This window comes from Choloepus didactylus, chromosome 12 (genome assembly GCF_015220235.1).
Source record: "Choloepus didactylus isolate mChoDid1 chromosome 12, mChoDid1.pri, whole genome shotgun sequence".
NCBI classification, from domain to species: Eukaryota; Metazoa; Chordata; class Mammalia; order Pilosa; family Megalonychidae; genus Choloepus; species Choloepus didactylus.
Window position 1 is genome coordinate 19,958,397 of NC_051318.1, and position 12,239 is coordinate 19,970,635.

Here is a 12,239-nt window from a genome sequence, read left to right on the forward strand (position 1 = left end):
AAATAGGCTACATTAAATCTACACGTATCCAGCTCTGCCCACCCCCTTTATGTTATTATTGTCACAGATTATATTTTTACACATTGTGTACCCATTAACATTGGTATATAATTGGTATTTTATTCATTTGTCCTTTAAATCATATAGACAATGAAAAGAGGAGTTACAAACCAAAAATACAGTGATACTAGCTTGTATGGTGTATAAAGATCACCTTTACCAGTTATCTTTATTTCTTTGTATGTCTTCTAGTTGCTGTCTAGTATCCTTTTGTTTCAGACTGAAGGACTCCCTTTAGCATCTCTTGTAGGGCAAGACTACTGGCAACAAACTCCCTCAGCTTTTGTTTATCTGGGAATGTCTTAACTTTCTTTCACTTTAAAGGATTGTTTGGCAGTATATAGGATTCTTTATTGGTGTTTTTTTTTTGTTTTTTTTTTTTTTATGTTCATCACTTTAAATATATCATCCTGCTGCCTTTTGGTCTCCATGCTTTCAGATGAGAAATTGGCTGTTATTGAGGATAACTTTTATTGATGAGTCACTTCTCTTTTGCAGTTTCAAGACAGAGTCTCTGCCTTTGTGTTTTGACATTTTGATTATAATGTGTCTTGGTGTGGATCTGAATTTATCCTACTTTGAGTTTGTTGACCCCCTGGGCTGTGTAGATTCATGTCTTAGTCGAACTTGGGAAGTTTTTTGGCCGTTATATCTTGAATTTTCTTTCTGCTTTCTCCTCTCCTCTGGGACTCCTATTATATGTATTTTGGTATGTTTGATGGCATGTCCCACAGGTTCCTTAGGCAATGTTCACTTCATTCTTTTTTTTTTTTCCTGCTTCTCAGATTGATTAGTTTCAGTTGCCCTCTCTTCAAGTTCAATGATTATCTTTTCTGCCTGCTCAAATCTGCTGTTCACCCCCTTTAATGAAATTTTCATTTCAGCCATTGTACTTTTCAGCTCCAAAATTTCTGTTTGGTCTCTTTTTCAATTTCTATCTCTTTATTGACACTCTACATTGGTTCTCCTGATTTCCTTTAGGTTTTTTTTTTTTTTTTGTCCATGGTTTCCCTTCATTCTTTGAGCATATTTAAGACAGTTAAAGTATTTGTCTATTAGGTCCAATGTTTCCTTAGGAATAGTTTCTTTTTTCTTGTGACTAGGCCATTCTTTCCTGTTTCTTTGTATGCTTTGTTGTTTTTGTTGAACTGGACATTTTGAATATTATGAGGTAACTCTAGAAATCAGATTCTCACTCCTTCCCACAGATTCCTGTTGTTCCTTGTTGAGGGTTGCTGTTATCTGTTTTTTAGTGACTTTTCCAAGCTATTTTTGCAAATATTATATTCCTTTTTTGCGCGTGGTCGCTGAAGACTCTGTTCTGTCATTTCTGTGGTCTGCCAGTGACCTGAATATTTTTTTAAATGCCTGAATCAAATAAGAAAAGAAGTAAAAAATTGTTTTCTCTCTTTAAATTATTTCTATAGACTCAGCTGGGAATCTGCTTTAGCCCAAGGGGGATGAAACAGTGAACAGACTCTGTGCCAGCCTCTCAGTCAACTACCAGGCTGATCAAAATACAGAACCAAGTGCTTTGGAGGACTGGGTCCTTATTGTCCACCCCTGGCATCAGCAAGACACACCAGAAACAAGGGCTGCTTTCCTTACAGCTGCCTGCTGCAGAGCTGAGGGTGGGGGGGGGGGGCATAACTGCTATTCAAAATGTCAAAATTCACTGAAATTTACCGGCTCTTGGTTTCATTAAACATTTTCCTGGATGCTACAACCATTCAACTAGACTGTTGAGTTCTGAGGTAGTTGATTTCTGACTTTTCTTGTCAGCCAGTGGTTGTTTTGGTGGAAGGACCAAATCCAGGAGCTCTTTATTCTACTATCTTCTGAAATGCCACTCCCTTATTTCTTTTCTAAAATCTCAATGATTATGAATTCTAAAATAATTTGGCTCCAGAAATTCCATAAAATGATTGTAGACCAATACCAATCCATTTAAAAAAGAAAATCAATTTCCTTTACTATATTCTGAGTGAGGTGTGTTTAAAAACACATTCCAAAGAGTAGTTATGTTCTCCTTTTTTTTTTTTTAAAGGAAATATCCATTTTTTTCTGCTGATATATATTGGAAACAGTAGTGAAGGATAGAAGTGAAAACTTATTGCAAACACCTCTCCACTTGGTGTTCCTTCTGCTGAGCTGTTCTTTGTCCAGATGTCCTCATGGCTTGTTCTCTCATTTCCTTTAGGACTTTCTTCAAATCTTACCATCTCAGCAAGGTGACCACAACACACATTTGAGCCTCCCACTCTGGTTATTTCCTAACCTCCTTCCTTGTGTAATTTTTCTCCTTAACATTTCTAATGGTTTTTTTACTTATTTGTCTTCTTTATTGTTTGTCTCTTCCAGTAGAATGTAAGACGCTTCTTGGGGGCAAGGATTTTTGTTGTTTTCACAGTACCTCATATAGTGCCTGATTGATAGTAGGTGTTCACTGAATGCTTGTTGAATGAATTGGCTGGTATTTCAGTTAAATGTATTGGAGAACTATTCACCAAAACTAGTAACTCTTTGATCCAGGTGTTTCCAGTGTTCCATTTTGTTAGAACATGTGGATCACTATAGAAATGGTCCCCCTAAATGATAACATGATTTGGTCATTTTAGGAAAGAAATTGCAGACTTTGAACAACAGAAAGCAAAAGAATTGGCTCGAATAGAAGAATTTAAAAAGGAGGAAATGAGGAAACTACAAAAAGAACGCAAAGTTTTTGAAAAGTATGCTACAGCTGCAAGAGCTTTTCCAGATAAAAAAGAGCGTGAAGAAATCCAGGTATGCTATTTCTTTACAAAACACTCGTATGTTATTAATAGTGACAGTCTTGTAAAAATCTAATTAGAGTGATTTGAGGGTCAAAGAGAAATTGAGTATCAATCCCATTAATCATTCATTCATTCAACAATAATATTTCTGAGACACTGCATCAGGAACATCTTTTGTAGTCTGACTTTTCAAAAGTTAAATATATCAATTCTTTTCTTGCAAAAGGCTTGCTAAAGGCTTCTGTAAAAGACCATGAAAATGACATGGCTAAATTAACAAGCCAGGAGTTGAAAATTCATCACTTTAAGGTGTTGATCTTTTTGACCCAGTGAACATAAAATACTTTTAATCTGTTCATTTATAATAATTTAAGGCACATATACAAACTTGGTGTTTAATTCTAAAACTTATAACCAATCAGCCAAATTATCAGTCCTATTTATTTCGGATTTAGAAATGGACATGATCAATGGATTGTAGTAAAGAAAGAACTAATGTATTTCTAGCTGCAACAATAAAGCTAGTAGAAAAAAATGTAAATATATTTGTAACATTGGTATATGACAAGATTTCTAACAGAAGTCACAAAACTAACTATAAAAGAAAAAACTGATGTATTGGACTTTATCAAAGTTAAAACTTCAGTTTATCAAAAGAAAAATTTTAAATAACTATCCATTTCTTATAGCATAAAATGCAAACTCATCTGCTTTTCATTTTTTAGATATTAGTATATTTGAATTCCAACTTTGCCTTCTTCCTTTCTTATGTAGTATGCTTATCCTTGAGGAATCTCATCTGCACACCTATGTCTTAAGTTATCACATACTATATTGATTAGAGTCTTTAACTCCATTTATTTTTGTGGAGAGAAACATGTACCATTATATTTGGTTAATGCTCAATTTATTAAATGTAATATATTAGACTTTGGAAATTATTTAAACATTTTATTTCAAAAGGTAATGTATTCCCATTCAAAAGGAAATGATGCACAGTGAAATCTCTCCCTTTCATCTTTGCCCTGGCCACGTAATTCACCTCTCTGGAGGTAACCAGTGTTATCAGTGTCTTGTATGTTTCTAGAGAAATTTTATGCACATATAAGCAAATATATATATATATATACACACACATATATATATGTTCCTAGATTTTTGTGTTTTTTTTACATTAATGTTAGCATACTGAAATCATTCTGTCTTAACATAAAGAGCATTTTCATTCTTTATTTTATAATTGAATGGAATTGCATTATATGGATGTGCCTAATTTACTTATCTAAGTAAGTATTTATGCCATTTCTCTTCCTTTTCTATTTAGAAGAAGTACTGTATTGAATACCAGCTTGAACATACATCACATCTCACAGTCATTCTTCTGCTTGTTCATTAAACACGTTTATTGAGTACAACTGTGTGTCTCACACAGCCTATGTAGTGAAAACACAGTAGTGAACAAATCAAATAAGTTTTTGCCCTCAGATACCTTACATACTCAAGTATATCTGTAGGATAAAGTCCTAGAAGTAAAGTTTCTATGTTTAAGTGTATGCAAATTGATAGATATTACCATAGTATCACTCTGTAAACATCATGCCAGCTTATAATTACACTAGCAGTTATTGGAGTAGGTGTTCGCTGCTCAGTCCTAACCAACCAGGGTTATCAGACACTTTTGTTCTATGCCTATCTGACAGGCAAAAAGATTAAAAATTGAATATTAAAGTTAATTGAAGTTCTTTTAAACAGGATGAATTACAGTTAGAAATTTTGCATGGCTTTTTAAAAATGCAATTTTAGTGAGATATATTGACATACCAGATAATCATCCAGAGTGTAGTGTTCAGTATCATCATATAGTTGTGCATTCAGCACCACAAACAATTTTTGAACATTGTCATTACACCAAACAAAAAAAAAAAAAAAAAAAAAAAAATTAAAGGAAGAATAAAAATAAAAATATAAAAGAACACCCAAAAACATCCCATACTCCTTATCCCCCCTATTATTTATATATTTTTTTGTCCTTATTTTCTTACTCATCTGTCCGTGTGCTGCAAAAAGGGAGTGTCAGTGATAAGGTTTTCACAATTACACAGTCACACTGTAAAACCTATATAGTTACACAATCATCTTCCAGAATCAAGGGTACTGATTTTCAGTTCAACAGTTTCAAGTATTTCCTTCCAGCTATTTTCATATACTAAAAACTAAAAAGGGACGTCTATATAATACATAAGAATAACCTCCAGAATTCCCTCTCAATTCATTTGAAATCTCTCACCCACTGAAACTTTATTTTGTTTCATTTCTCTTCCCCCTTTTGGTCCAAGAAGGCTTTATCTATCCCACGATGCCAGGGCGAGGCTCATCCCCGGGAGTCATGTCCCACGTTGCCAAGGAGACTTAAACCCCTGGGAGTTGTGTCCCACATGGAGGGAAGGGCAGTGAGTTACCTGCAGAGTTGGCTTAGAGAGAGAGGCCACATCTGAGCAACAAAAGCTGTTCTCTGGGGGTGACTCTTAGGCACAGTTATAAGTAGGCTTAGCTTCTCCTTTGCAGGAATACATTTCATAAGGTCAAGCCGCAAGATTGAGGGCTTGGCCTATTAAATTGGTAGTTCCCAATGCTTGCGAGAATATCAGGGATTCCCCAAGTAAGGCAGTTTAGTACTTCCACATTTTTCCCCAGTCCGTCAAGGAGACTTTGCAAATACTTTTTATTCTCTGCCCAAATTACTCTGGGATGTATTGAGATATCACACTAACCTGTACAAACCAACAAGATCTCATTCCCTATTCAAGGTTTGATATAATTATGGTTTTCAGATAAACTGACCGTACAAGTTAAATTAGATGATGTACTACAGAAAATAAATATTTTGCACCAATAAACATCTGTTCCTTTGGTCTCACACAGAAGTTGAAGTTTTAAAACATAGTCAGTATTGTCCTTTATCCTTTTGTCTGATCTGCCTTAGTCCTAACCAGATAAGCTTCAATCATATCTCTAATTGATGTCTGAACTCTTTTTCAGCTTTTTAAACAGTTGCTGTATGGAGTTATGTTGACTTTCATAGCTTCAGAACTCCAGCTCTGAGTCTCAGGTGTCACACAGATACCTGAAGTTCCAGGGAATGACCAGGTTATACACAAAGAGCTCAGCATCTCACAATTTAGAAGTAACTGTAAAAGTCAGGAATAGATGTGAATGCTGTAAGAGCTTACAATCTAGGAACCTTTACAATAAGCCTTCAAGTATATACCAAGTTCCTCCAAATATATAATACCTAGTAATAGATTTGCAGGATCATGTGGCAACCCTATACTTAGCCTCCTGTGGAACCACCACACTGCCCTCCAGATGGCCTGCACCATTCTACTTCCCTATCAACACTAAATAGGTACATCCTTCTCTCCACATTTTCTCCAGCACTTTTATCTTACTGTTTATTTTTTTAACAGTTTTACTTTCACACCATGCAATGCATTCTAAGTAAACAATCAGTGGTTCCTAGTATAATCACATAGTTATGCATTCACCACCACATTCTATATGGGGACATTACCATTTCTTCTGCAAGGAAAGAAGAGGGGAATAAAAAAGAATAAAAAATAATAAAAAGTGAAATAAAATAAAATAAAAAGGAGAAAGAACAAACATAACACCAAGAATCCTGTACCCCTCCCTGTATCCCCATTTTTGACATTTAGCTTTTGTATATTGCCTTTGCTACATTTCATGGAAGTGTCTTAGTTTGCTAATGCTGCAGAATGCAAAACACCAGAGATGGACAGGCTTTTATAAAACGGGGGTTTATTTCACTACACAGTTACAGTCTTAAGGCCACAAAGCATCCAAGGTAACACCTCAGCAATCGGGTACCTTCACCGGAGGACGGCCAATGGTGTCCGGAAAACCTCTGCTAGCTAGGAAGGCAGCTGGCATCTGCTCCAAAGCTCCGGCCTCAAAACGGCTTTCTCCCAGGATGTTCCTCTCTAGCAAGCTTGCTCCTCTTCAAAACATCACTCCCAGCTGCACTCAGTTCCTCTCTTTGAGTCAGCTCATTTATATAGCTCCATCGATCAAGGCCCACCCCGAATGGGTGGGGCCATGCCTCCATGGGAACATCTCATCAAAATTATCACCGACAGCTGGGTGGGGCACACTCCAAGCAAATCCAACCAGCACCCAAGCATCTGCCCCACACAAGACCACAAAGATAATGGCATTTGGGGGACACAATACATTCAAACCGGCACAGAAGCATATTACAATATTACTGTTAACTACAGACTCTAGTTTGCATTAATTGTATTTTTCCATATACCATTCCATTTTCAACACCTTGCAATGTTGACATTCATTTGTTCTCCTTTATGTAAAAACATTTAATCACCATTATTGACCACTCTTAAGTTTCGCTAAGTTATAGAGTCCCAGTCTTTATCTTCTACCTATCCTTCTGGTGTCATACATGCTCCTAGGTTTCCTCTTCCAACCATACTCACCCTCAGCTTTGTTCAGTGTACTTACAATATTGTGCTACCATCAGATAGTATTTTGCTATCCATTTCTGTATTTTTACAATCATTCCTGTTGAACATTCTGTATTCCTTCAGCATCAAATGCCCAATCTCTACTCTCTTTCTATCTCCTCATAACCTACCTGTGTTCTCAGCTTTAACTCTCAGAGTTTGCTCATTAATGATAGTTCATATTAGTGAGACCATACAGTATTTGTCCTTTTGTTTCTGGCTAATTTTGCTCAGCATAATGTCCTCAAGTTTCATCCATGTGGCTTTATGACTATTCTATTTTACAGCTGCCTAATATTCCATCATACACACACACACACACACACACACACACACACCAGTTTGTTTATCCACTTGTTTGTTGATGGACATTTGGGCTGTTTCCATCTCTTGGCAATCATGAATAATGCCGCTATAAACATTGGTGTGCAAATGTCCTTTCGTGTCCCTACCTTCAGTTCCTCTAAATATATACCTAGTAATGGAATTGCTGGAGTGTATGGCAATTCTATACTTAGCTTCCTAAAGAACTGCCACACTGCCTTCCAGAATGGCTGCAGCATTCTGTATTCTCATCAACAGTGAATAAGTGTGCCTCTTTCTCCATATCCTCTCCAGCACTTGTAATTTAGTTTTTTTGTCTTTTTTTTGGATAATGGCCATTCTAGTACATATGAGATGACATCTCATTGTGGTTTTGATTTGCATTTCTCTAATAGCCAGTGAAGTTGAGCATCTTTTCATATGTTTTTGAGCCATTTGTATCTCCTCTTCAGAAAAGTCTTTTGCCCAATTTTAAATTTGCTTGTTTGTCTTTTTGTTGTTGAACTGTAGGATCTATTTATCTGATCTGTGGTTTCCAAATATTGTCTCCCATTGCACAGGTTGCCTTTTTAATTTTCTAACAAAGTCCTTTGATTGCATGACTTTTTTGGTGAGCATCAAATACTTTGAACAATAAAGTATAGCTAAATTCAGCTATTGTTTTAGTTTCCTGGCTGCTAAAACAAATATCATACAATGAATGGGTAGGCTTAAACAATAGGGATTTATTGGCTCTTGGTTTCAGAGGCTAGAAGGCTCACTGCCTCCTGGGGTTGGTATCTTTTGGCTGGCCAGCAATCTTTGGAGTTCCTTGATTTTTCTGTTTCCCATGGTGTCACCTTCTCCTTTCTTTTCTGGGTTCTGTTGACTTCCAGCTTCTGGCTGTTCTCATGGCTTTTTTCTCTGTATGAATTTCAGTCTGCTTGTAAAAGACTCCAGTAATTAATCTGGATTAAAGCCCAGCTTGATTCAGTAGCACCACTCCTTAACTAAAGTAGCACCTTCAAGAGATCCTATTTACAGGGGTTCCACAACCCATAGGACCAGGGGTTGGGACCGGAACAAGTCTTTTGTGGGGGACACGATTCAGTTCCCAAAGGTATCAAAAATTTTTTCACTAAATTAAAAACCATAGCCTATTCAAAAATAATCTTTCCAGACACAAAAGCTTAAAAAAGCTTCTCACACCATCCAAGTAAGATTAGAATTGTTTCCTTTTTTATTTTTATTTTTTTTCATGGCTCAGGACCTGATTGCTTCTTCTAAGATGATTCATAGAGGGCAGACTGAACCTTCTTTTTATACTTGTACTTTATGTAAATCACACATAAGTTTCACTTTTTTGCAACCTGATGCCCTTCTCTGAAATAATGCATTTTCTGAGTGTGCTGTCTAGTAGTGTAATCACTAAGCCATGTGTGGCTATTTTAATTTAAATTAATTAAAAATACAAAAATTAAAAATTCAGTTGTCTCTGAAAGAGCCCTATGAGCCTGACTTTCTTTTCTGCCACCTGCACACAACCTGGTCACAATTACCTATTTTGCTGGCTGTGGGGGGGCGTAAATGAGAAGGGATGTCAAGTTTTATATGTCGGTATTAATAAGGTGGGATAGGCCTCTCGCTGCTGTTAGTCTGCTATCAGAGTGGCTTTGAGGTAGAGGAGAATACGTCCTTGCTCTATCTACGTTCCCTTCCTCAGCTCTATCACTCCCCATAATTCACTGGCTTCTCCTAAGTAGGTGACTAGTCTCTCCTTAGTCTGGCATCAATCTTGATTTCTATTTGTACAGTTGTAGATTGCTTCCAGACATTTTTTCCAGTGGTTTGTTCACTTGTGGTCATTTAGTCCATCTGAACCAACTCATTTTCTCAGGAATTCCAAATAGAGGGCAACTAGTTTTGATTTAGGCATCTTTTCATTCTTCCCCTTTCCTAGCTCTTCCTTTAGTCAGTCATGAATTCCTGTTAATTTTTCTTCATCACAGGTCCCTCACTTTATCTCTTTCTCTTTCAGTTAATATCTTAGTTTAGACCTTTATTACCTCATGGTAGTATTACGTTCATGAACTCTGAAGTGGTGTCTGCCTTATCTTTCTCCTGATTTGTGGAATTAATTTTATTGTATGATAGTACGTGAGGCTCTAAGTTGGTCCTCTGCTCCCTCCAGAAATATTCAGTGTTACTGAAATGTCATTTGTTGACTAAACCTTTTCTCTTGTCTATGATGTTTCCTTCATCACATGTAAAATTGTTATGATAGTATTGGGGCAGTGGGGCTAGCTCTTTTGTTTCACTGATACATCTCTAGTCTTATACCGCATTGTTTTAATTAATAATTTTTTTTTTTTTTTTGAGGCTTTAAAAGAGCAAATAGCAGAATTACAGGAAGATTTGAAAAGAAAGGAAGCAAAATGGTTAAGCACACATGGCCGTCTTAGAAGCCAGATAGAAATGTTAGTTAAAGAGAACACAGACCTCCGGGAAGAAATAAAAGTGATGGAAAGATTTCGATTAGATGCCTGGAAGAAAGCAGAAGCTATTGAGGGCAGCATAAGGGCTGATCAGTGCATAACTATTGTGAAAAAAGATGAATCCATGGTAAGTTTGGGGAGCCAGTGGGTTTTGTCAGGTCAGGGCAGATGTTAAAATATTTGAGCACTGCTATACCAGGTAGTTTTAAAATTTGTTTTTATAATTCTTATAAAGGAGATATACAGTAGGCACATAATCTCAAAACAGATTTTGTGAAGTTTTTGCGGAGAGCCACATGCATATGATCCTTTTGAATCAAAAAAAGTCATTTATCTATAGAAACAACTTAGTATGTGTTGGGTACTGTTTTAGGCACTGGAGATACAGCTGTGAAGAAAACAGACAAAATCCCTTGTTGTCATGGAATTGATAATCTAATGGTGGAGTAGGACAATAAATAAAACAGGTAAAATATTTGGTGTGTGAGATAGTGACACAAGCTAAGGAGAAAATGCAAGATAGGGGGTAACTGTTGGGGTGAGGGGTGTTGCAGTGTTAGAGAGAATGGCCAGGGAGGCCTTTGCTGAGGTGGCATTTGAATAATGGCTGGAAGAAGGTGAGCCAGTAAGCTGTGTTGATATCTGTGTGAAGAGGGAATACCAGGTGTGAAGGCTGGGAGGCAGTGATCACCTGGTGGGTCTGAGGAATAGCAAGGAGGCTGATCTAGCTGGAGTAGATTGAGTAGGGAAGACTGTAGAGATGAGATCAGAGATGTAATGGAGAGTGGAAGGGTGCAGATCATGTTGGGCCTTAATAGATGACTGTAAGCACTCTGAGTAAGATGGGGAGCCATTGGAGAGCTGTGAAGAAGGAGCAGCCTACTCCTTTATTTTAGTAAGTTCACTCTATATCTGCTGTCAACTTGGAATAGACTTAAGGGGGATATGGAAAGAACCAAGAACGCCAATTAGGGGACTACTGCAAAAATTCAGACCAGAAACAGTAGCAGCAGTGGAGGTGTTGAAAAGTGGGGAAGATGTATTGATGAATTGGATATGGGGGGATGTCAAGAAGAAAGGAATCCAGGAGGGCTCCAAGTTCAGTTTCATTTTTGGCCTAATGGAATTTCCATGTATTACAATGAGAGACTATAAGAAGAGAGCATGTTTTTAGGAGGTGTGGATATTAGGAGCTAAGGTTTGAATGAGGAAAGTTTGAAATGCCTAGCAGACATCAAGTATAGAGATGTTAGCCAGGCAGTTACGCAAATCTCAGGAGCAGTTCAGCATGGAGATAAACATGAGGGGGTCATAAGAATATGGGTAAACCGTGGCCTGGGAGAGATCACCAAGATGGTGAGTGTGGATGGTGAAGAGGTAAGTGATGAGCCAACTAGAAGATGGGGAGGCGAGGAAGAACCAGCAAAGGGAGTGCAGCAGGAGCAGCCAGAGAGATGGGAAGAAAATTAGGCAAGAGTGGAGTCCTAAAAACCGAGTAAAGAAAGAATTTCAAGGAGGTGAGAGTATCAGCAGTATCAAGTGCTGCTAAATAAGATTAGGACTGAAAACTGGCCATCAGTTTTACCAAGCAGGCATCCTTTAGGACCTTGATAAGATCCATTTCTTTGGAGTGCCGAAGATGAAAGCTTGATGGGAATGGGCTTGAGAGAAAAGGAGGAGAAATAAGGAGGAGCATAACAGCTGGTTGGAGTAATTTTGTAGTAAATGGGGGAGTGGCTGAAAAGGGACATATTTTATTTTTAAGATAGGAAAATTAACAGGTGTTTGTGTATTGATAAGATTGATTCAGTAGAGAGGAAAATACTGATGCAGGAGAAAGAGGGGAGAATTGTTGAAGCAACACCCTTGAATAGGGGGCTTGGATCTAGTGAATAAATGAAGGGGTTGGCTTTAGTGAGGAGCATGGACACTTAATCCCAAGTAATAGAAGTTAGAGCATATACGCCTAGATTCAGGTGCCGTGGAAGCTCTTGGGAAGTTAAAGCAGTTTTGGGAATTGCTTTAACTTTCTCAGTGCCCTCGGACCTAGCAGTAATCAGCTGAAA

General features: G+C 37.4%; 1 protein-coding gene across 3 annotated transcripts in view; it reads left to right on the forward strand.

Moving 5' to 3' along the window:
- The window catches only part of CENPJ (centromere protein J), a 99,986-nt gene that overhangs the window by 73,046 nt on the left and 14,701 nt on the right, over positions 1-12,239 (forward strand). For all 3 annotated transcript variants that reach the window (XM_037799681.1, XM_037799680.1, XM_037799682.1), the window contains exons 9-10: positions 2,679-2,844; positions 10,058-10,300. In XM_037799681.1, coding sequence (XP_037655609.1) covers positions 2,679-2,844; positions 10,058-10,300 — 409 coding nt within the window. The remainder of the gene's footprint in view (positions 1-2,678; positions 2,845-10,057; positions 10,301-12,239) is intronic.